At 31.9% G+C, this 27224-nt stretch overlaps 1 protein-coding gene across 5 annotated transcripts in view; it reads right to left on the reverse strand.

Moving 5' to 3' along the window:
- Nucleotides 1–277: 277 nt before the first annotated feature.
- The window catches only part of LOC148229131 (uncharacterized), a 31697-nt gene continuing 4750 nt past the window's right edge, over nucleotides 278–27224 (reverse strand). The window contains exons 2-9 of one of the 5 annotated variants that reach the window (XM_088197473.1): nucleotides 15989–16661; nucleotides 15809–15918; nucleotides 13802–13942; nucleotides 13495–13730; nucleotides 13376–13427; nucleotides 8036–8199; nucleotides 7659–7978; nucleotides 278–3543 (exon numbers count right to left, since the gene is read on the reverse strand). In XM_088197473.1, coding sequence (XP_088053599.1) covers nucleotides 3333–3543; nucleotides 7659–7978; nucleotides 8036–8199; nucleotides 13376–13427; nucleotides 13495–13730; nucleotides 13802–13942; nucleotides 15809–15918; nucleotides 15989–16221 — 1467 coding nt within the window. In that variant the 5' untranslated portion in view covers nucleotides 16222–16661 and the 3' untranslated portion in view covers nucleotides 278–3332. Of the gene's footprint in view, nucleotides 3544–7658; nucleotides 7979–8035; nucleotides 8200–8332; nucleotides 9771–11350; nucleotides 12006–13375; nucleotides 13428–13494; nucleotides 13731–13801; nucleotides 13943–15808; nucleotides 15919–15988; nucleotides 16662–16833; nucleotides 16924–21076; nucleotides 21371–21396; nucleotides 21457–27224 lie in introns of those variants that run through there. The other 4 variants (XM_088197471.1, XM_088197470.1, XM_088197472.1 and 1 more) reach the window with 4 other exon arrangements.

The raw sequence follows: 27224 nt of genomic DNA on the forward strand, positions 1-27224 counted from the left end.
GAAATTAATTCGCTCTTTCGTTTTTGAATCCTAGTAAATGTGCTTTGCCGCTAATGTCAAAATGTCGTCTGAAGAGCTCATCGGTGACTGTGTTCTCAATATCGATGAAGAAGAAATTGATTCGTTAAAACAATTTATTTCGAAATTTTTGCACTATTAATTATACACCTATGGCAAATATGTCGATCTCTAATTCTGGGTGTTCTCGTATTGTTTTATTTAAATGCTTTCTCTCTCTTAATAATAAAAGGATTGGTACTGCCGAATAAAAATACAATTTTGTGACACAAAATAAATAGGACTCATTTAATTGTACACAATAGAAGACAACTTTTACACAATGTACGTACACAATATCAATTCGGTGTAACAAATGTTATCGTCATTACAAAAAGATCGCTTTTACACATTTTTATTCGTTTATTTATTTTTACTAAAAGTGACTACAAAATATCTGGTGTCTTTGGTATTTTTTTCATCTATACAAAAATATGGCAAAATACTATGTATATTACATATACATATAATGTATATAATAAACCTACGTCTATTTATGTTAGCGTTTTTTTCCAGACCAGATATATCTATACATACGCGTTTTATATTTCTACAAAAAATATTTCGACAATGATCTCTACTTTACAGATCTATACACACTACAAGCCTATTACATCGATATATTATTTTTTAGGTTGTGAAGGCGCTACGTTTATTTCTCAAGTACACGTGACCCGAAACAACTGAACCGTTCATAAGAGAAATGCGTTCGGTTATTATTCAGCCGACTCGTATATATAAATATATAATTTCACAACAAATTTGATGGAAATGTAATGGATAAAAAAGTAAATAGAACTGATTGTGCATGCATCGAATGTGTAGCTTTAAATGCATCTGGTCTTTGGCGACAACGGCACACATGTTTTATATCTTACACGATAAATGCAATGGTATTAAGATTAAAATATATAAACAATGTCGCATTCTTTGTATACGCACAATTCAGAACGGAACATAAAAGCTGCTAAACACGAGTGAATGAATTGTTTCTTTTCAGACGATAAAATAGTTCGAGAACTCTTTATTTTTTTAGAACACGTGCAAAGGCACATATGTATTGCAGGCTACAATTTCTTTTAAAAGTACTCGTTCACAAAAAATTAAATACAATAAAAAACATCAAATACAATTGTCATAAAAATAGATGTTTATACTACTAAATAATTAAATGTTTAAAAAAACGGTCAATGGCAAAAAATAATACTATATAAAATACTTATACGTCAAGAAATAACAATCAACAAAACGTTCAATACATAATAAAAAAGTGTTTTTTTTTTGGGGTTTTTAATGCCAATAAAAATTGCACTAACCTTCCATTTATAATGCTTAAATATTAAATCAAAGTACAATATAAAACGTCGTATTATTAATAGGATTGGAAAATATTATTTTCTAATTTATTAACCCTTTGGTTGCCGAGCTAGGGTTACTATATGAATGTCAATGTATTACATAATAATAAAAAATATACGTTGGGAACAACCCGTGAAACAAATACCCTACAGCTCATTAAAATGAATCCGATTCTTTTTTCAATGATGAGGTCGTATCCGGTAATTTTTGCCTAAATAGCAAAAGCGGATATATCGGATTATGGCAACGAAAGAGTTAATATTCAAACATTTTCATTGAAATGAGTCATGCGACGAAGTGTAATTGTATGAACACTAAATCTCTATCTCACTCTTTCAGGGCCTATTTTTTCACATGAATCTGAGGGAGATAGACAGATTTTAATAGACAATAACTCAATTATTTGCTTTGAGTTATCGAAAATTGAATCAAACGAATGGTGCAAATTGTAGACGTAGTGTAATATTTTGGCACCAGATTATATTTTTTTGGTAAAACTAGCATAAGTTTATGACAAATTTACTGATTTGAAAAATATCAACAGATTCTCATAGATTCAGAGACAAATTAGAAGTGCGTTTTGACTTAAAAATGAACCAAAATTGTTTGAAAAGAAAATCGAAATCTAAGTAATAATACGACATTTCATATGCAAATCGATCGATACATAAAACAATTCACATTAAAATGCAACGTGATATTCTTATACCCCGTTTAATCAGATCCATAATTCAGGAAGGCTTTAAATCGAACATTTATCAATCTCTCAACACTTCAAACGAATAATACTGCAATGTTACCTAACCAATACGAATAATATCACAAAAAAAGAAACAAACCGGCGTAGCGAAATACAATTGACAAAAAAAACATTAATAATAGTAAAAAAAACAGTCTCGCTACAAATACAAATAAATACTGACGAATGTGTTCAACACGTTAACACTAACGCAAAAATAAAAAACATATTCATATATAATTGGAACCGGAATTGTATACGTGTGCCACAAATTATATAGACAAAAATTAAACCTAATCATTGAACAGCAACCTAGTCTAAACCTAAAGCTAATTTTATATCATACGCATGCAAAAATAAGCGGCACAGCAAATTTCCTACACATTTTTTTGTTTAAACTTTAGAATATTGGTCATACTAATAATTTACAACGCTAACGCTAAATACTTTTTAAAACATATTTTTTAATTACACAGTGCGCTATTATTTTTTCAAGATAAATATATTTTCATATGTATATATATATGTATATTTTATCCACAGAAAGCTCTATAAGTATTAAGTCACACAATTTAGATTCTCCGTCTTTGACTTTGCACTTTCTAGGTTATACATAAAAGAGACACGGTAAACACTTGAATCGTCACTATTTTTTATATATATATACATATATAGTTATATATATAAATATGACTACGATTTATTGAATCTCATTAAAGCTACGATATTAGACGAAAGTCTTAAATGCACTTTCATTAAAACTGCATCCGTCTCTGCCGACGGATTGATTGTTTAATCATTTTATCCATTAACGAATAACGCTAAACTGTATACATATATATAAATTTTATAAATAAATAGGGAAACACTATGCTCCAGCGTTGATTGAGGTTATATCGAATACTATATACACACAAACGAAAAATCTTAACATTATTATTCTACGCTCAGTTAAACGAGATATGAGAAATTTTTTGAGAGTCAGTTCTTGCAAACATTGCTAATATAATAATATATGTATATAAGTTGCCTGACGAATATCATTTCATTTTTTGTCAACAATTGTCATAAAATATACTTTGCGATGGCGACGTATATATATTTACAATGAGTTTTATCGATGGTGACATTAGTTGATCTTCTTCGTGAAAATGATTATCTGTCGAGTTGTTGTCAATTATGAAACTCTACCGAGGTCCAAGTCGGGCAGTTTGAAGTGAGCCATGTGGTAGGGCGGCTGAGTCGGACTCGGAGGCTGCGCCGACGACTGCTGGGCTTGTTGCTGATGCTGCTGCTGCGACAGATTGGCGTTCTCGGGTCCGAACTGGCCTACGGAGTTGCGACCCCGTTTGCGTCTTGGTAAAATTCCTTTGCGAGCCATGAAGAATCTGAGAAGTAAAATACATGCTATGTAGACAATGTACTGTTTTTGGAAAGTAAATACAAAACACTATTTTTATTATAAATAGTTGTAATTCATACAAAAGTAAACAGCTGCGCGTAACCTTAATAGGATTAAGACCTTATCGATCACTGATTAAAAATATATGCTTTGTAGACAAGGTGAATTTCAAACACAATATTTATATAAACAGTCGGATGTTGAGTTGTTAAATGTATGTCTAATAAATCCTAGGGTTTATTAGCAATCAAAATGTGTCTTAGCAATATAAATGATTAGGTTTTTATATATGTACGACTCCCTTAGAACATTTCAAGTATTTTTTGCGTTCATTAAGTGGCGTTTAAGTTCTGAGAACTTCAATCTTAAAAATTCAACAATATGAATCAGCATAAAGGTTAAATATTTATATTTTTAAAAAGTAAACAGATGCGCGAAACCTCAATAGGATTAAGATTTTATGGCTCGTTAATGAGAAATATATGCTTTGTAGACATGTGTTGTTTTCAGTATATAAATATGAAACACAAAACTTCAAAAATAAATAAAAATAAAAAGATTAAAAAATCATAAAAAATATTACAAAAAAATCTGTATCGCGAAAATGTACATAATAAAAAAATTACACACTTTTTTGTATATAGAAATACTTTGTCGGACGGAATTCTGAACAGTGGCGTTAAAGTTTTGAGAACCTCTAACCTCTAAAGATTAAATATTTATGCTTGACAAAAGCAAACAGCTGCGCGAAACTTTAATAAGATCGGCGTCGCTAACTAATAAGAAATATATGCATTATAGACAATGTGTTGTTTTCAGAAAATAAAATAAAACAAGTAAAAAAAAAAATTATTAAATAAATAGATATTTAAAATTTCTAAATTTCATTTAAAAAATCATGGTGTAAAAAATAATAATCACAAAAATGTACTATAATATATAATAAAATAAAATATCACACGTTTTTGTATACATAAATCTGCAAGGATAGTTTTCGCATTAATAAAGTAGCCTTAAAAGTTTTGAGAATCATTAATATGAATTAGCATAAAAGTTGAATATTTATGCTTGTAGAAAGTAAACTTCTGCGCGAAACCTTAATAGGATTAGGATTTTATCGCTCAACAATAAGAATTATAAGCTTTATAGGCAATGTTATGTTTTGAAAAATAAATAAAAAACAACAAACTTCGTAAAAAAATAAAATAATAATATTTGAAATAAATAGTGTTTCATGATCAAAAAAATGGTTAATAAAAATTCAAAATTTCTAAACTTTGTTTAAAAAATTCTAGATAAAAAAGCTAGGATAACTAAAAAATAATTGATATTAAAATAAAATAAAGAACATTTTTACATCCATTTTTGTATACAGAAATGTTCTGACTTTTTGCCGGACGAAATTTTTTGCATTAATAAAGTGGCGTTAAAGTTTTGAAAAACTCTTTAAGAAATCATTAATATGATTTAGTATCAATATTGAAAATTTATGCTTCCAACAAGTAAACTGCTGCGCGAAACCTTAATAAGATTAGGATTTTATTGTACTATGAATTTCTAACTCAAGAAACCAATAATATGTATTTATTAGCATAGATGGAATATATGTACTTGTAGAAAGTAAACAGCTGCGCGAAACTTAAACAGGTTTAACATTTATCGCTCACCAATAAACAAATCGTAAAAAAAATTTCGAAAGAGAAAATTAAAATCAATATAGTTTTATACTAAAAAAAATATTTAAGAATATGGTTATTCAAAAATTGTTCAAAGATTTTTTTTCAATTTTTGCTGCATGAATTATTTTTACATTACTAAAATGAATGTCTAACTATATAAATACTAAATATGAATTTAGCACAAAGATTGAATATTTATGCTTGCAGAAAGTAAACAACTGCGCGAAAGTTTGATAAGATTAAGATTTTATCATTAACCAATAAAAAGCTTTGTAGACAAGGTGTTGTTTTTAGTAGAAATCTACTTAATTCTTGCGAACCTCTAACTTAAAACATCATTAATATGAATTAGCATAAAGGTTGAATATTTGTATCTGCCTAAAGTAAACAGCTGCGCGAAACCTTAATAGGATTAGGATTTTATCGCTCACTAATAAGAAATATATGCTGTGTAAACAGTATGTTGTTTTCAGGAAATAAATATAAAACAGCAAACTTTGGCAAAAAAAATTGTGAAAATCAAAAAAAAAATCATTTAAAAATCAAAGAGAAAAAAATCAAAGTGCAAAAATGTTTTATAATAGATATTAAATACAACACACGTTTTTGTATACAGAACTTTGCCCAATTCTTGTAGTTTTCACCGCACGAATTATTTTCGCATTAATAAAGTGGCGTTAAAGATTTGAGAATATTTAACTTAAAAAAATATTAATATGAATTAGCATAAAGATTGAATATTTTGCTTGAAGAAAGTAGACTGCTGCGCGAAACCTTAATAGGATTAGGATTTTATGGCTCGTTAATGATAAATGTGTTCTGTAAACGATGTGTTGTTGTAAGAATATAAATATCAAATATAAATATTTCATAATAAAAAATACAAAAAAAAGTTTTACGTTAATTGAAAAATGGTTATTCAAAAATTCGTAATTCCGTTTAAAAAATCATAAGGAAAAAGTAAGTATCGCAAAAAAGTACAAAATAAAATAAAATATTTTTTTTTACAGAAATTTCCGCAATATTTGTGACTTTTGCTGGACAGGTGCCGTTAATGTTTTGAGAACATCATAAATTCAGAATATTTATGCCCGTAGAAAGTAAACTGTTGCGCGAAATCTTAATAAGATTAGGATTCTATGGCTCGTATATACTTTTTAGACAATATAAATATCAAACCCAAAACTTTGTCAAAAATAAAAAAAGTTAAGTAGATCAAAAATGTTTCGTAACAAAAGTTATAAAAAAACTTATTTTATTTAACAAATGTTTATTCGAAAATTCGCAACTCCGTTTAAAAAATTCTTAAGAAAAAAGTAAATACAGGTATAAAAAAAATAAAAACTTTTTAATATACTTTTTTGTATACAGAAATCTACAGTATTTAATTTTTGCGATTTTTGCTGGACAGAATTTTTTGCATTAATAAAGTGGCGTTAACGTATTGAGAACCTCGAACTAAAGAAACCAATAATATGTATTTATTAGCATAAATGGAATACATGTATATACTTGAAAAAAGTAAACTGCTGCGCGAAAAGTTCATAAGATTAAGATTTTGTTGTTCAACAATAAGAAATATACGCTTTGTAGACAATGTATTGTTTTCGAAAGATAAATATTAAAAAAATTAGAGAAAAAAATAAAATTAAAAATGTTATATAAAAAAATTTAAAAATTCCAAAATTTTAAACTCCCTTTAAAAAATAAGAGAAAAAATTAAAAAATCACAAGAAAGTTCTATAATAGATAGTAAAATAATATATAACACACATTTTTGTACAAATAAATCTCAATTATTCTTCCGGTTTTTGCAGATGGAATTTTTTGCATTAATTAAGTGGCGTTAAAGTTTTAAGAAAATCGAACTTAAGAAACCATTAATATGTATTGGCATAAAAACTGAATGTTTATGTTTGCCGAAAGTAAACTGCTGCGCGAAACCTTAATAGGATTAGGATTATATTGCTCACCAATAATAAATATTTAATAAATATTTTTATAAAATTCCTGCATATATTAAGTAGTGTTAAAGTTTTGTAAACCTAACCTTAAAAAAGCATATTTATAAATCAGCAAAAGAAAATAATGAAATAATAAGAGCGCTGAATTAAAAAATTAGTATTTCTTTATTTTTACACTTTCATCACTTCCTTAAATATCTGATTGATTTTTATTTATTTTACTTCATGTTTTTATATATACATATATTAATTCATCGATAGTTTATTGTATTTCTGTATTTTTTACACTTTACAGGCAACGACGATAATATCAGTCATTTATAAAAGTAAAATATCGTTAAGAGCCGATGACATAATTATGCGTCATTCAATATCAGAAAAGATTTAAGTATTACTTTGATATTGACTTTTTATTTAAAAAATGGCAGAAAATAAGTTAAGTATTTAAATAATAATACCTGATAGTAGATATCGGTATGTTGAACTGATCCGACACAGTTTGAAACGTTTGCCCGCGGCTGACGCAATCGGCCGCCTTCTTCAGCAGATCTTCGCTCCGTCGTATTCTTCTCGTGATGCCGAGATCGGATGCCGAGTTGCACTGGTTCTGTTGCTGTTGCTGTTGTATGTTGCGTATCACCATTGCGCTGGTTGCGTTTTGCGGTATGGTAGTGCATAACTGCGCACTATTTCCGGCTGCCAGCAGCTTCCTGCTCATCTCCAGCAGCTGCTGGTTGAGGTGAGCGTTAGTCGGAGCGATTATGGTCCTCGGCAAATCCTGAAAAGTGATTAGTTACAATCGGAATGCAAAAATTTATAATCTACAAAGACGTACCTGTTTGATGATGAACGCCGGAGGCTCGCACTGATCCACGACAATCAAGTTATGCGCATTGTAGTTGTGATCTTCGTTTGTAACGATCGATGGAGTGATATCGGCCAGAGGTGGTGGTGAGGACGAAGTGTCGTATTCGCACGTAACGTTCGAAATGGCAAAATCTGTAATTAAAAATTGGCATTTAAACGAAAAGATCGTCAATACTGAAAGATTAATAGATTAAGGAAATCGTCTAACCTGAAACATGTTATATATTATTATCGTTTATTATATTATAATAAGGTTGTTATATTAAAAATAGTTTTTATTTGAAGTTTATTTATTTAAAAAATCACACATAAAAATCGCTCTATATATTTATACATATACAGTATATTATTATCGGGAATAAATAAAATATATATACTTATGTTAATTAATATTATTTGGTTTCAAAATATGTCATAAATTCCTCGAAAATTTAGACAGTCTATATTTTTGGTATTTTTTTACTTAAGTTATAAAATATTGACTTGAATGGCAAGTTTAAGTACGTAAAAACGTCTATCATATATAAAATCAATTGGCGATTCAGACTAGGGTTATATACTTTGCATCAAACTCCTTGTAGCAGTCTTTGGTATCAAAATTTTTATATTCTTACTACCACAAAAATATTTTACATACATATTATTAATTAAAGACTAGTAAAGGACAACAAAATTAAAACCGGAAGTTTTTTTTTCATATAGAAATAATTTTGATCACTTTAAATATATTTATATGTATGTATGAGTATATAATATATATTCAGCTCTATAAAATTTACTTGAATATGTAAATTTTTTATTCTAATAATTGCTATACCATATATTAAAATAAAACAAAACAAACAAACAAATCAATAAATAACACTAATGCCACGCAGTTCTAAAATATAAATTTTTGGCTTAATTCAGTACCGTTCTATAACAAAAAATAAATAAAATGTTTTAAGTACTCAGTCTTGAGATATTATACTCTTACAATAAAAAAATCCAAAATAACATTGCATTACTCCCGACTAGCAGATCTATCATTATAAGATAAGATCATAATTAAGTCAGCACGTCCACAAATCATAATCAACTAATACATGCGTAAGTATGGTATGTATTTCATATAGGGAATGATAGTTATATATATATATATATATTAAAAAATAAATGTACGGGATTTTATGAGATCATTCTATCAGACCTTATCGTTCATATCCTCATCTAACCCTGCCAACTGCTCTACGCTCGAAAACAAGACTTGCTTCTTAAAATTTACAGGCCCCGAGTTACCCTCTTTATCCTTACTAACGCTACTATCGCTCTCACTGCATACCCCGTTATGTTTGCTACCCATAGTGATAGTCGCTATGTCCTCGTCGTAAATGACGTTTCCCGACATATCGATTATCTCGCTCTTGTCGCTGTTGACATTGTTGACCTCTTCCTCAGAGTGATCGTCGGCTATGCTTCCGCTTCCGTATATTTCTTCAAAACTTTCGGCCAATTTGATGGAATCCAACTCTTCGGGCGTCGCTATTCTTGAGCCGAGAGACAGAAGAGTGCTTGCGAATTCTCTCCTCAGTTCCAATTTGTGCTTTCGGTTGTTCTCAACGAACTGCTTTAACTGTTGAGGCATCGGAAACGACGACTTAATGTGCCATCTCTTCATCCAGTTCCGGAGACTCTTTCGGGGAACCTTGTGTGTCTGAGCAGCTCTGTAATTTAATTAGCGACTTGAGAATTCACATAATTAATGGATATATACATATATATGAATCAGTACCATCAGAAGAAAGATTAAAAATCAGATATGCATCATTGAGTTCTAGCTTGTAGTATATCAATGTTCGGAAAAGATAAAAAAAATCAGAACCCCATGTACAAAACCAATGAAATAAAATCTGATTCCAAAATGCTACATAGTTTGTCAACAACACTAAATTTACTAATAATAAAAAACGCAGTAGTGCGGAAATGGTCGTTTGCGTTATATAATCTTGTTTTGAGTTGGTTTTGGAAAAAAATTATTATGAAATTCTATCATTGAATTAAAAGCTTTTGTGTCTATATCATATCAATATTGAGAAATTTGTAATTTATCAGTCAATTAAAAAAATATTTTATAAAAAAAAGTAGTCCTGACTCGAAAAATGAGACTACATTGATTAATATTATACTAAAAAACGCAATAGTGCGGGAATGGTCGTTAGCGTTATAAAAACTCGATGCGAGCTAGTTTTGAAAAAAAAAAGATCGGAACGTTAACAAATTTATGAGCATTTCAAAGCTAATAATTATTATGAAATATGTAACTTAAACATTCAATCGTTGAATTAAAAACTTTTGCTTCTAAATCATATCATGTCTAAAATATAGCAGTATTGAGAGAATTCTAATTTATAATATTGATATAATTTTTTATATGTAAAAAATATGGTCCAAGAAACTAGGAACTCAAACATTAAAAAGCAATTAATGACCGAAAATAAATACTAAAAGTCGGGCAAGCAAAAAATATTTTTCAGAAAATAAACTCGAAAATGACGAAGACTACATAGATCAATACTAAAAACCGCAATAGTGCGGGAATGGTCGTTAGCGTTATAATACTCCATTTTACGCTAATTGTGTACAAGCAATAAATTTGTAATTATTACCAAATACAATTTTAGGCTAAGTAAGCTAACTTATAATTATTTGCAACTATTATATTAAAAAAAATCGAAAAAACTGTCATTATATTGAGCAATATTAAAAACGCGAAAGTGCGGGAATGGTCATTTGCGTTCAAAAATCCGATCAATGTGTGAAAATTATGGTAAATAAAATTACGAGGATTTTAAAGCAAATAATTACTAACCAAACTAACATGGTTAGGTTAATAAATATGCAATACAGAGGTCATGCAATAGTTAAAATATATAATTGCAATTACATAACAAATATTTTTGAAGCAAATATAACAATATTTGTTCCAGTGCCTTCAAAATCGTTAACTACCACGTATTTTCAAGCGTTTAAGATTTATAAAAAGCTTTTGGCTTAAATCTAACCAGCAGTTCTCAAATTTTGTTTGATTCTACGCATCAAAATATATACCTAAGAGCCAATGGAGCTCAAATAATATTCCCAAACAGAAAATATTAAGCTAAAAATAACATTAAATTGAAATAATCTAAAGATTACCATCGAAAACATTGAGCTTGACTCAAACTTAATACAGTTATTTACTAAATAGCAATAGTTTTTTAAGTTTCTGTTTCTTTCTGTGTGTACTGATTAAAACGTTACAAACCTGTAGATGCTTCCTCCTTTTTTGACATCCATCAGAGCGGCCCACATAGCTTGGTTTGAATATCTCCGATTCGGATTATATTTGCCCATCATCGCTTGTTCTATCGCCTTCCTCGATATACCCGAGGAGCTCACTTCTTTGCCGGCCAAGAACTGATCCAGATCAGATGGCTCTAAGAAAGCGGCCATCTCTTCCACGCCGGCCGATTTGACCGCGCGTTTGAACTTCTTCTCCGCCACCATTTTCGGATTCAGTCTATTCGATATCGTGAAATTGTTCAGCCGCTTTCGACCATCCGCCATGGCGCTCTTTGAATCTCCGCTCTTGCACGAGATCAAATCGCCTATGCCGACCGTTGACACCTCGAGCTCTTGATTCTTCAAAAGCCACTCTTTCAGATATTCTTCGTTTTCATACAGATGATAGTCAAAGTCGTCGTTGTTCAGAATCAAATCTGTAACAGTGTTTTCCAGCTCGTTACCGACTCGCTCTCTGGCGTTCTCCGAATCCTTCGGTTTAGTTTTGGCGACTTTGGGGCTCTTCTTTCCGTGGAACATTTTGACTTGGAGCCGTGAGCACTTCTGCAGCTCGTTCAGTAGAGGATCGTTGCAGTTTTGCAGATCGTGCAGCGCGTGCCGGACTCGCTTCTTAGCACCTGTAAATAACATGGTTTTAATAGTTCGACTTATATAGTTCATTCCTAAAAATTACACATATTACTAATTAGAATACCATTTGTGCAAATCTGATAGTGACACTCAAAACACGAACGGGTATGATGGAAAAAGCAAACAAAAAGGTAAGATAATGTATTTTATTTGATAAAACAGTATTATTCAAAAACAAGATCTACAGCACTTTTAACTCCTAACGTTCAGTTGTGTTTGATTGAATTAGTGGACTGTTTTAGAAGTTAAAAGTGACCGATTTACAATGATCGAATAAAATAAATCAAACATCTTCTTTGTAGAGCTTCGGTTGCAAGCGTGGATGTGTTTTTATTCTTTTACTTGAATGATGTGTGATAGGTTTTCGTTTTAGTTCGTTTCGAGACACGAACCGACTCAACTTGAACACAAAGTAGTTCATGTGAAGTCCTTCGAGAACAGAAAACACAAATTGGCATTCTATTTAGTTATACATGTTAGATAGTTTGAGAAGCTGCGATCGTGAAATCAAACTCTCGACCGTCTCTTTTTGATCCAATCCAATATTTGATCAAGAGGTTGATTCATAATCGCATGTAGTAATTAAAACATAACGCATAAGTCTACGTACAATTTTTTAAACGTATCAAAAGGAGCCTACCTTTACATAACAAATATTCACATAAGAAAACGTCCATTCACAATATGTTCTTCGCTCTTCTATTTTCGCACTTTTGTCATCATCATCGTCATGATCACCGATTCGCGAAAGATTAAGTGTTAAAACACACGATGCGTAATACGTAATAATATAACGATTTCCGTTTCGGTAGTAAAAGTATTGGTCAATGAAAGCGGGATAGGGAGAAAATAGAGAGAAGACACACTGCAAATAAACATTTTTTGTCTCACTTCTGTGATAGATTAACAAAAATAAAAAAACAAGATAACATAAAAGCTTACTTACCGAAACGGATGGGTAGGAAAAAGATGTTTTGATGAAAAGCAAAACGAGTGGAAGATGAATAGAAACTTAGCTATGAAATTAGATGATGTCGTCACATATCTCCCTTTTTAAAATTGACACAAAAATAAAATATTCACTTTATTTTACATCAATTATAATCGATAACAAATATATATTTGATGATTGTACTTCATGCAACATTACTGTCAAACCCTTAAAATTATGTTTAATAATTAATAATTGACGTACTAAATTATACACCCCTTAATTTTACACGTAACTAGGCCACAAAAACGACATCATCATCATTATTAAATATTTACAGGAATTCATATTAATCTAAAACAATTTGCTGCTAAAAATACAGACATTGTCAAAAGACGGTAACACAAACAACGATAGATAACTCACCACTAGGCGGTTGATTGCCCATGCTGGATGATTGCACTGCGTCATCGTCACCCTGAAAACAACAATACAATGAAGTGAATGACATAAATACATATATTACAAAAAACTGTAATACTGACGTTATCGCCACATTCCATTTCATCGTTTTCCATTTCGCCGTAATATAATCCATCTTCTTCGACCATCTCTTCCTTCACCGACACGTCCACAGACTTCTTACTGCTCTTTCCATCGTTGGACGATTCGGGGCTGGCGCCGTGTTCGCGACGCTTTTTCGATACCGTAGGCGACGAAGGCGCATTTGAAGAACTGTCGGATTGGTGCGCGTTTTCATTTATGTTTGATGATTTAGATGCTGAAACGACAGTCAGGTTTAGGACAACATTCTTAAAATATATGCAGCTAGATTAATTCAATAATACATACCGTGTATGTCTTTTTGAGACTCTGTGTTCTGCGGAGAACTCTCCCTGAAGTGATTGCTAGATGAACGTGGTGAAGTTGGAGTGTTTGTTTCATTAGGATTGTTTCCGTCATTAGCTGATCCGGAATCGCTTCCGCAAAGGCCTATAAATATAATTTTAAGTATGATTCAGTGCTTTGGTTCTTTATGATATAAAGTATTTTTGATAGTATCTGTAGCACTGATGAGGTAACATTGTGTTTAATCAAATAATAATGTTGAGTGAATTGTGTTAGAACCATTCATAATCATTTTATTCGAAAGACGTAACATTGAGACGACTGTAAAATATTTCTGAGAAACTTTTAATGTTCTAATTGCATATATATCATCACAGTAATCATGGGTTAAATTTGAGAAATAGCTATGAACGACATATGAAAAAAGCTTTATCTGTTTTTGTGTAATCAAAACTTGAACAAGTTGCCAAAGCAATAGAAACAGTCGCTCTTGCTTTGCAAAAAAATAAAATTATTGTTCATGCAGAATACTGATTTTTGATATTTTATTGATCTTTTCTTGCAAAGCAACGACCAAGTGTTTTAAGAGATTTTTAATTTAAGAGGACGTACAAAGGGATTGCTCATCATATAAAAAGTCATTTAAATAAATAAAGCAACAATAAATTATAAATTTGGTATGAACGATTCATACGGCATGTTATTAACACCTATTTGCTAAAAACTTGCCATTGATTTTGAGTAGGAGTTGCTAAACTTTCAATTGAGAGAGAAATTTAGTTTAGTTTAAATTGAGTTTAAGCAAATATGCAATACAGATAAAATCACAGTTTTTTCTGTGAATCTGAAAGAGTTTAAATGGCGTTGAGATATGAGCTCTGTTGGGTTTAGGAAAATTTATCACCAGCAATTCACCGCCAGCAATTGATTTCTAGCAGTTTACAACTGCGTCAATTGATTGCATAAAAAAATTATAGCCTACAAACAGATCTAGGGAGGGAGGTGTAAAAAAATTGTGGTCATTTCAGATTTTTCCAGGAGGGGGGGGGCAAAAATTAGGCAGTCAGCGGTCTTTTTTTTATTTCAAAGTATTTCATTCAATTTTGTAGACTAATTCAAAGGGAGGGGGGGGGGGATACTTGAATGAACTGGAAACGCTCAATTATCTAGAGTTCATATTAAGATTTTTTATAACAATATTACAACTTACAATGCGTGAGAATCGAATGAAACACATCTAAATAAAATTTTGGTCAATAGGAGGGTGCAAAAACAATTATCACTTCCCAGAAGTCAAAAATTCGCGTCAAAAGCAATAAAATCGTTACCGAGCGTCCCCACTGCGATGGCGCCGACACGATTTTATTGCTTTTGACGTGAATTTTTGACTTCTGGGAAGTGATAATTGTTTTTGCACCCTCCTATTGACCAAAATTTGATTTGAATTCACTTTAACCATTACTCTCATATCAGAAGTATTGCATATTATATTTTTAAAACATAGTGTAATATAAATGCAGACCAACTATGGAGCAATATGTGAGATGCGATACGATTTATGAGCTTTGGATAATTATATTTAATAAATTAACAGGGCCTGACAGCACTGAAACTGTTCTATAGTTCTTGATGCACATTTTCTCACTCTTTTTTTGAATAGGGATTGATTGATTTTTATGCATTTTAAAAGATCAGGAAATGATGGATCAATAATACACTTAAGGGGTGCAGCATGATTGACTTTGCAACATTTAAAAATGGAACTGGGAATCAAATCAGGCTTCCATTTAAAAACCATATTTAAGATACTTAGTGTTCCATCTCTAATCCCTCATTTTAGAATATTATATCAACGATACACCCTAATGAGCAAACAAATTATTTTCAACTTTAGTATATAACTCCTATTAATTTCCAAAAACCTAATTGAACCAGTAGTTTATTTATCAACAATAAAAAACAAACTTCATTGCTGAAAATATATAAAGAATGTAACTGTATGATACTAACCTCGAATTTGAAGAGCTTCTGCCGATTTCAGAAGGCTTGGAAGATCATCTTGAGATACGTTAACTTCTCCCTTATACATAAAATCCACCAACGACTGCATTTCTGAGAATCTGGAACACAAAACAGCAATCGAATCACGCTTCCAAAAAAGTATACACAGACACACAAATCCGACAGTACCTCATATCCTTCATGAATATGATGGGGTGCTTGCACGGGTTCTGTATCAACAGTTTCTCGAAGTACGTCGAGCACGCGCTCAGCACCACCTTGTGACATTTTATCTGCCGGTTCTCGCATGCCAGCGTCACGTCCACGAAATTCTCCGTCGACAGCAGCTTCGGGAACACTGTCTGGAGGTTAGTGTGGTACGAGTTCCACCGCACGCAAAACTGTTGCGGTGCCAGCGTCATTTTCACCGTTTCAAAATTTCAATTTCGAAAAATATAATAATAAATCGACGACAGACTCATTTACCATAAGAATGTTTCAACATATTTTTTCATGTATATATATATATATTATATTACAAAGAGCAATAGACACTCGTTAATTAAGTCTTCTCTTTGCGCTTAAATACTATTATTGCGAAAGTTACACATTTTATTTGTATATATATGTATATATATTTTATAGTGTATATATATATGTAGATCTCTAAAGACTAGAACGGAGAGCAGAGTCTTTTATTATATATAGAGTAGTTTGAATGACTAGATATTATTTAATACTGGGGATGTTTGGGGACAACTCTTGAGACACCGATGTGAGATCTATTTCGAGACTGTTTTGAGGTGGGAGATTTCCTTTAGCGGACGACTTCAAAGTTGAACGAGCAACATCCATAAATAATCTGAAACGAAAGAATAAAACCCAACTTTAGAACATTACATAAACAATATAAATGTACATATATACAAAGAATTAGATTAAATATGTATAAGAATACAATGGAAAATCATCTATATTTGATCCGTTGGAGTACACGAGGAACTTCTAATTTTTTCAACAGTTTCATAGCTCACGTGTGATAAAATGCACCCAATGTTTATAACAATGTTATATAACTGCACTACGCACGCCGCCAGACGACAAGCTAGACTTACCAGTGAGGGACAACGGCGGCATTGTACCACACCAAGTCCCAAAATAGTTTATAAGCAATGTTTAAAACATACGTACGCACAGAAAAAAAACTACACCTCACTCATATTTATAAATGGCGTGGCGCACAGCTGCATAACATGCGCGCAGAGTCAAAGAACCCCCACATATGCACATACTGGGATGGAGGATATGTGTAAGAAGAAAAAAATTAACGCTAAAAACGACTCCCTCTCGGCGCGCTAGTCTAAATCTCACCAACATTGCTATATCGTGACTCTTACCATTGGGAACGGATGAGTAATGTATCTTAGAATAACAAGATATCATTCCAACGGAGTATGATCCTTAATTCTAAGACCAATTTGGACATGAAAACCAAATTTAGACATATTAAATATATTTTTTTGTACAATTATATTGAAACTTTGCTAGAAAGAAAATTTATTATATATCTTGTTACTGAATGATAGCCATCTCCGCTCTATAAGCTATATAAAGTGGAGCAAGCTTTAGGATAGCTTATGAAGATTTTAATAAAACAGATTTGCATGCAAATGATACATTTTTTGGACTATGTAACATTTTTTGCCTAAAATTCTTCCAAGCCTTCCAAGACTTTTGATCCTTGTCCAACCATATAATTATTATATTTAACAGGTGATCTTTTTTTAGCTCCAAAGTGAAATTTTTTTTATTAATATATATGAAGACCACAAACAACATTTTTGTTGAAAATGAATAGCTTATCTAACTGACTTTCATTTTTGTGTTCTTTCTATAACACATTTGCATTGCTCATTGTAAAACTAGTGAGTATTACGGTATGTTCTTGCAATGAATGTATTTTGACGTTAGCGTGTTTTTTTTATTCATAATAAAAAATGTTACATAGTAAAAAAATAAAATAATGTATTTAATAAAATCAGATCGTATATTATAAAAAAAAAATTTATCACAATTTATAACATAGTCAAATTTACATAATACAACATCACTATGATCAAATTTATATGATACCCTTCTGCTATGTTATGCTTCTTAATAAATTGTTTTGAACTAAAAATAAGATAAATTATCAATTTTAAAGGTTTTTTTCCATCTTCTATTTTATAAACTTATCATCGTTGATAAATATGTGAAAAATTGTGAGTTTTATTCAGTGATTAATTTTTTAAGAATTACTATTGAAGGCAGCAAAGCAAATTGGCTTTATTTAGTAAGCACTCAAAAGCGGTGGCTTTTTCTTCCGAATATAAAAAAATCCGCGCAATTATTTTGGCTCGTTCCTCGAAACTTCTAAAAGCCGTTATCTTGTGATTACTAATTCGTTGGTGAAGCTCTGTATAGTATATAAGATAAGTATTAACATATTTTATTTACTTGCAACATTGTTCAAGGCGGTCCATCGCGTTTTATTGAATTATAAAACATTTTTATTATAAATCATACATGCGGCCCGCCGACTAACAATAAGAGTGGAATATGACTCTTGAGGATAAAAATACTGCCTTTCCCTGATCATTCAAATTAGCTCGCAATGATCTAAAACGCATAGAATTTGTAGAAGTATTATTTAAAACGTTCTATCTGAACATTACTATAGAAAACAAGAATGCGTTATATTTCACAGTTAACATGTTCTTACAAAATAATTTTTGACAGTTTTATCAGAATTTACTTTTATTTTATTTTTTTAAAAGTAGAACCAGCACTTGATGGTGCAGTTTTTTTATGGGAGTCAAATATTTAATTAAATATGTATTAATTCATGAGTATTTGAAGTCATATTATTTTAACGAAAAAAATATATAATAATATTTGAGGTTATGTTATGTATTCCCTTCATAGATATTTGTAATCAAATAATGTGTTTTCAATTTAAGAAAATTTCCAAATATCTAGCATGAAACAGATTCAGATTTCGGTTTGCAATAGTGTTATCGTATAGTGTTGTTATTGCTGTAACGCTGAAGATTGGCACTGTCATTCGCATGTCGGCAGTTCATTAACATGATCATTATCAAGGTGTTTTTAGAGCCAACTTGTTTGGTTGGGCTCGCAACATTGTCAGATGTCAACACAACAAACCAAGCGTGCTCTCCATCGCCGCTCTGTCATTATTCCCGCTTCGTTCGTCGCTTTGAATACTTTCGCGTCCTACATACAATTAAATAGATTTGATGAGAGTTATTCATGGGGTGTTTAATGTTCTGAGAAACGCTCACCCGCTCGCACCTAACCTGTCCAAAAGTTTTTGCGCGAGCGAGATATTTTATAACATATTTTTAAAATAAATAATTTATTGCCTAATTTTATTTATAAATGTTGAAATATTTTTTTTTAATTCACATGACCGTCTTATATTTTATTCTGACCGTATGCAATTTTTATTCTAACCATTTGATATTTATTCTGACTCTGAATAATATAATTATCACCATTCGTTATTTTAATTTTGATCGTCCCTCTATTTTTATTCTGACCATTAAATTTGTTGCCCAATTTTTGTCAAAAATATAAATGAAAGAGATAATACATCCAAAAACATATCCATGTAAATACATCATTTACGACAAAAATATGTTTTCAGTCAAATAAATATTTGCAGTCAAATAGTGTGTTTTAATTTAAGAAATTGTTAAAATATTTATCATTAAATAAATGATTCAGCTGTAGTTTTTGTGTTTCATGTTTTATTATAAATATATATCAAGATGAAAATACATTTAATAATATATCCATATAATTTATGGCAAAATTATGTTTTTCTATACATAGTTAAGCATGTTATTGCCATACTTATATTTGGGTCTGTTTTTTATGGAATATTACTTTAGGACGAAAAAAATATTGTTCTGGTATGTCTAAAAATAGGCAAATTTATCGCTTAACACGTTCTTGCCATACGAATGTTATACTTAATTATTCTGTATTATAATAATGTAGAAGTATTAAACAAGGCATGAATTTATTTATATTATATTTTACTTTACTGAAAATTACAATAATTATATTTGAATGTGTTTTTAATTTAGGAAATTTTTCAAATATCTATCATTGAACAGGTGACACAGCTGAAGTTTTGGTTCTACAAATTTTTGGCAAAAATATGCATGTTTATGAAAGATGAAAATACATTTAACAACATATCTATTATATTATATATATAATTTACGGCTAGAATGTGTTTTTCTATACATAGTTAACATGTTTCTTTCATAATTATATTTGGACACTCGAGTCTGTTTTTATTAAAAATTACTTCAGGGCGAAAAAATGTCGCACTGATATATATATCTGTACTGTAAATATGTGAAAGAATCAGACAAGACGGTAATATATTTACATAAAATCTTACTTATCAAAAAAAATGATAAGAATATTAGAGGTTATGTTATGCTTTCCCTTCATAAAAATATGCAGTCAAATAATGTGTTTTCAATTTAATAAATTGTTACAATATTTTTATTATTATTCAGTTCTAGTTTTGCCACTAAAATTTTTGTTAAAAATATATATCGATGGCTTCAAGCGTAATATTGCTTACTCCATATTTAACAACTTTACAGGAGAAACAAAAAACTAAATAGACAACTTGAAAATAGGAAAATAAAACAATATCTCAAGTTTGTAGCGCTTAATTGGAGATTTTAGAGATAGCAATTTGATTAAAAGTACAAGATGACATTGTTAAATCATTTTCATTCAAAGTGGAGTTAGCAACTTTACACTTTAAGCCATGGATATGATAGATAAAAATACATATAATTTCAGCTAGCACGTTCTTGACTTTGAAGATCTTCATTTGCTTTATTACATATTCACTGATAATATAAGCCAGAGTTTTAACGGATTTGAAATTAAATACAAAATGAAAATTGACTCCGGTATTGTAAATAAAAGTAAAATAAAATTGAGTCTGGTTTACTATTTATTCGATTCACTTATTTAATATTTAAATTAAAATAACGAGTATGTATGTGTGCGTGCGCGCCTCATGGACATCGATTGCATCTTTTTAGAATCACGCCCGTGACGTCACGCGCCGTTCAGCTTCACCGCACCGCCGACGGTGGCGCTGAAGGTCAATAATTATTAACTTTTACGCACACACACACACACACACCCACACGCGCGCAATATTTAAAAAAGGCAAATCACCACTTTCGTCCGCCCGCGCGACAACCCGCCCGACGCGACTGACTTTCCGCCCTAGTAGATCGATTCTGCGCGCGTTCGGCGATTGAAGAAAAAGAGGCGAAAAAATAAAACGTGTGCGTACACCGACGTAGCCGCAACATAAACAACGGTATCGATCCGTCGAAGGGGGCAGGGGGCGCCTCCCCCGAGCGGCGCGCGACGACTCGTTTATTATTGTAATGACCGCGAACAAAATTGTAAAAAATAATTTGATAAAACTAAAGACGGTGTCCACGCGGGTGAAAAATCGAACGAGGAAAAGAAAAGGAAGAAGAGCGTACCGAAAAAATATTTTTGGCCCAAAGAGGCGAAAGAGCGGGCGACGCGAGCGCCGCCTGCGCGCGATATGAACAATTTGTTTAAAAGCAAAATCAATATTGCTATGTGTGTGTGCACGTGTACGTGTGTGTACTTGTGTGTGCGGCGAGTGCAAGGGGTGCGAATGACCCCGGTGTAGGGTTGCCCCTTTTTACATCGCACTTGGCGCAGATGTTATTATATTTAGTTATGATCTATAATTATTTAATATCAGTACAACTCACAAGTCGGATCAGAATTTTAAAATTAAAATGGACACCATATCGGGGGAGAGAAAAAAATAAATATAAATAAATAAATAAATGAGCTATATTTTTTTTTTGTTAGATATGCTGTTGAAAGCTAAAAAATGTTTATTGTGAGCCGCTAGTTTGACAAGCCTGCTCCAAACGAAGGATTTATGAACGTTACAAAGTTTCCAAGAGGGTCACATAGACATTGAAAGTAAAAAAAAGATTCGTGGCCTAACACGTCAACTACTGATGAAAATGTAAATAAAATAACAGCACTGTACTTATAAATCACCAAATTATCATTAAAATTAATGATATAAAAGTTAGTGTCTCGGACAGTTCTTTTAAAAAAAAATAACTAACATTTTAGTTATGAAAAATGAAATTCATGACGACCTGAAATTGCTACAATATGTTCAATTGTCTCAAGACCAAAAAAACATGTCAAGTTCGATCGAATATCAAGGTTCTCTATACTGTTTATCTTTGCAATTTTACGCTGTTTGCGTTATATAATTAAAAGATATTCGACCAAAATTGTGGGCAAACAAATCTGAGATTTTACACTACGAATTCGCACAAGCTCTTATTTCACTACTGTCGGGAATTAATAGCTGTTGTGACGTAAACGTAAAAACAAACAGGGAGACTGCTTAGTAGTTTCCGAATCACTATCAAGAGAGATTGCTGAAAAAGTTGGTATCATGTTCGGTCCTTGCAAAGCAATTTCGACTAATATTATTGGCATGAAACGAGAAGCATATTTTCTAAATTTGTTTCAAAATAACTCAATGAAAGTGCTGTCGGGTTCATCAACTAAAACACTCGCTATTTACAATTGGAAGGATTAACGCACATTATAATTATAAAAAAAGTCCGACTCGCGATAAAACGTTTTAACCGTCAAGAAAAAAAAGGTTTCTTCGTTTAAAATGAAACACAGTGGGAGACCATTTAACATATTAAGGTACGCGCTATAAAGCATATAGAATTAAATATTTTCTTGCCTTGAAAATAGATACGCACGCAGCCGTTTACATTATATTTTATCGTCCAACGGCAACTTATTTCGAAGAAATTTGCCACCCTTCTATACTTCGTTGTTTCGCCGAAAAGGGTGAACCACAAAATGTATCATGGAAGGCCATGAATATAAATACTAAGACATTAGCAACCAGCAATTAATTCAACTGGACACTTCATCTGACTCATACTTAAACATCCATATCAAAAGACCCCGGACTCTATAACCCGGATAGTGTCTTGAAGAGCCAAGAGCAAAAAAAGTACGTCAAGATCGATCGAATATCATGGTTTTTCGTACTGATCATAACGGTATATCACATAAAGAATACTATTAGGTCGTACAGTCAATAATAAGTACTATTTTTCTGTATGACGCTTTTGCGACAGACGATCCGAAAAGGATCTAAAACTTGAATTTTACATCACGATAATGCACAATCTAATACTTATTAATGGTTCTGCAGATAAAGATGGCATTAAAGTCAGTTGTAGAAAAAATTGTATAAGTAGTTTGAAACATATGTATATGCCTTAAAGATGCCCCATTATATTATACTAATTATAAAATGTCGATATGTATATATTGTGTATCTTTTGTGTTGCAACAAGATGGGCGCCAGCCCAATGCGTAACTAATAACTACTAAGTAAGTAGTGAGACATCAGATTAAAAATCTGATGTCTCACTACTTTACATTACAGCTAACAATCAATGGATGTGTGAGATAAGGAAAATCTAGGAAAACCTAATCTATGATAACCAAAGTGTAGAATATGAGGAACTTGTGTGTGCCATAAACATATTCTATTACGTGGCGAGTGACAACCCTGTCTCGCCGCCGAATAAATGCCGGCGCGCGCCCCCTTCGCCCCGTATCGACCGTCAGACGAAAGGAGGGTGGGGGCGTAGGGGGGTGCAGCGGGGGCGCGAGATCGAGAGGCGCCGCCGCCCCCTACCACTACACGGTTAATATTGTTTTTAAACTGGGAGAAGGAAGAGCGAGAAGAGAGCGTCGCGGTCACCTGTGTGGGGGCGTGTGCGAGCGACGGCCACCCCACGTCGACTACCCGACACAACATTTTCGATGAAAAATCAATAATTTTAAGAGTCGACGGATTGTTGTAAATTTTCAGAACGCACCACGTGCCCCTGCAGCGCATCCGAGACCGTGCAGCGCGACCCCCCCACCGACGCCAGTCAGCTGGGGTTCGCCCCCTCCTACCCCCAGACGTCATCTTTTTTTTCACTACGCCCAACCTCCCCCGCTAATTTACATTCTCGATTCGCGCTTTTCAGCGACGCCATCTTGTTTATCGCTTCATGACGCTTCGACTCGAATACTATTCTTCACCCCTCCACATATTTTTCAAAAGCCTGTCTGTGGGTATTGACTCATCTGATATGAGTTTTCCAGGATGGTGTGGGCGCAGATAATTGAGGTTTTTCCAGAAAACTATATACTATGTATGTGTATTACAAATCTAAATGAATCAGGAAAGTGCATTGGCTATCAACGAGTTGGACAACCGTTATATGAAATTTTATAAAGCTCAAGTCTGGACTTCATCCCCGATTTTATACTCATGGGATGATAGTTGTATATTTCTATTGTATCGCATTATTTGTCATTGTTTCCAAACTTATAAAGATGCATCAAAGTTCATGGGAAAAGGGTTTTAAATAAATATATATCTAAAAAATATTTTTAAGGAAAACAGGAACTTGCACTGGAATTACACTTTTAAATAAAATTGAGTTAAAATGAAACGAGAATTTTTTTTATTTAATTGCCATTTTTCTGCGTATATCCGTCGATCGTATTTCATTTAAGAATCTGATTTTTATAATTTTAATGAAGCAAAAACGTGTTGAAAAATACTTAAGAAAAAATTATGGGCAGTTAAATTAACGTTTTCTTAAGTAGTAAGCGAATTAATTAACTTTTAATTTAATTAAATAATAATTTTAATAAAAATATCCAAAAATATGGAACGACAATATAGCGTGTTATTAAACAGCAGGAGCAAAATTTTCACACTGCATTACTAAGTAAACTTAATTTTTTTTAATTAAACTTTTATTTCCTACGATTTATAATCACTCCCATTACCACTTCAAAGAAATATACGAAATACACTAAAACTCCACTTATCAAAAGTCCAAAATCAACATTAAAAGCAATTAAATCGTGTTGTCTGACGGTAGCGTAGGGGTGGCGAACCGCCCCGGGCGGCACATGCTTGGGGGTGGTATTTTCGCGATGGAAGGACCGTTTGTGTAATGTGGTTCTTAAACTGAATGCGCTTAAATATATATCGACAAATAGCTAAATTGAATATGTGAAAACAATAAACAAATGCTGATTTTATGAACCGGCCGGTCCCTACAGATAAAAATATTTTTAACCTGCCCGAAAATTTCGCAACTTTCTCAAAATCGGTAAAAGTCGAAGTTACACTGACATGAGATGTTCCCCATTGTTTGTTCGAGTTGAGTATATGCTAAAGTAATGAAATACTTGATAACCATTAACTGTTTTGCACATTTTTTATATGCATATAATATGTGAAGGGTATGTGGCGTAGTTGGATGGGGAGGGGGAGGAGGTAAAGGGGTCTCCTTTGCCCCGGAAAGTTAAAGGTCCTCCTGGATGGCACAAACCTTAGCTACGCCACTGGTCTGACATTACAATAGAAGAAAAATAAGTATTATTTACATATGAGGCGTTAAAAATATTAAATATGAACTCAATATATGCTTTGAGAGTTATTTAAGCGTTTGTAAGCATTAAGTTAGCTATTAATAACCAATTTTCAATTTAAGAAGCATGAATATAGTTTTAATAGTATAACTGCCGTTGCTAAAATCGACTTTTTACTATGTTACTATGTATTCTAGCGGAGGTTTAAGACGTGTATGCAACAATTTCCCCGCTGACGTGTATATCCGCGCGTTTGAAAAAATGTTTGTACGAAATAGATTGTCTGAGTATTCTGTTTTTTTGTACAAGTCTGTAGTTGTTTCTTGCAGACTTAAAACATTGCATTGACTCCTCGAATAAATAATGTGGTGCATATCAGTAACTCATTTTTTAAAATGGGTTTTTACTGTTATTTAAATTATAAGTGCACTTGTTATAATTTGACACCGAGCGCCTTGGAAAAATCTTGATTCGGTGCGAGTTAAAACAATTAGGAACCACAGAAAAAAACATCTGATATTGAATTGGCTATTGATGTTACTCGCAATGTGCTCAACAATCAAATACGACTTAATTAATTCACCATCAGTAAATAGCTCAGTTCCTTTATTAATAAATAAATGAGCTACACGTATATTGACTTTAATTATAGCTTCATCATGAGGTGTGAATATCGTGCTTAGTTTCGTAATGAATATATTGTGTTCTTTTAGTATAGGCATCATAAACATAATGTTTTGTCACTTATAATTCACACTAGTCTCTTCTTACATAACATGATGCATATTCACGGATTATAAAATGGGATTAAAATATGGGAAGAAGCGTTATGAAGGGTACTGAAACTGTCGATTTATAACAGTAGTATGCGAAGCAATAGGATTCATATTTCGCAACTCTTTAATTTGACGGTCGGCAGTTCTGTTATAGCGCATTTGAAAATATAATAATTATTCTTTGCTCGCGGGACGTAGTTTGCTGACCCGTGCCCTAGAGAGTTGCGATCGCGGTCCTTATTCTTGACCGTTGCGGCCAGGACCCTCCAGCTCTCCAGCTTCTGAACGAGCTTGCCAAGCACAAGGATGTTTTCGGCATAAGCTATGAGGAGCTGGAAAGCATTGAGTAAACCTGTCAAGTCATGATAGTCAGAGTTGTAATAAAAAATAAAACTAAAATAATATTCGTTATTTTTAAAACTGTTTTTTGTATATTTATTGGAATTTTTATTCAGACAGAAAAATAGATACAGAGTGGGGTGGTGATTGGTACTTCACCTCCGAGCCTTTTCAGATTCTACGTCTATCGTGTTGGGGTAGATTCGTGTATGTCGAGGGTAGAATTTCTCTCGTACATACCTCAAAAAATCAATCTTCTCCCAAAACGAAATGAAATAATAAGGCATTCATCAGTTATATTTTATATAACCTATTTTTTATGACGCACTCGATTTATATATAAATATATAATATGCGCCGTGATTTATTCGAACTTCTAGAATATTTATCTTGCTATGTTGTTAAATATAAATCAACGTTCTTAGAATTGCAATAAACATTTCATTTTCTAGGAACAAATATGCTGAAGTACTACATATCGAATCGGATATTTATAAAATAAATATTAATAGTTTTGTACGGTTTTAGCTGAATGATGCAATAAGTTTATAAAAAAAAAACATACTGAAATATTCAGAATATAATAGAATTTATAGTCATTGAAAAATAGACCATTAAATTGTTAAATATAAAATAATAATAAATCGAATAGTAAAAATTAAACTTTTGGGCTTTGAATAGGAATCCTCGTTAGTTCTCATGAGTCACATGAATAA

Source organism: Plectrocnemia conspersa, unplaced genomic scaffold, assembly GCF_051122295.1.
Source record: "Plectrocnemia conspersa isolate PC_06_02 unplaced genomic scaffold, ASM5112229v1 ptg000011l, whole genome shotgun sequence".
NCBI lineage: Eukaryota > Metazoa > Arthropoda > Insecta > Trichoptera > Polycentropodidae > Plectrocnemia > Plectrocnemia conspersa.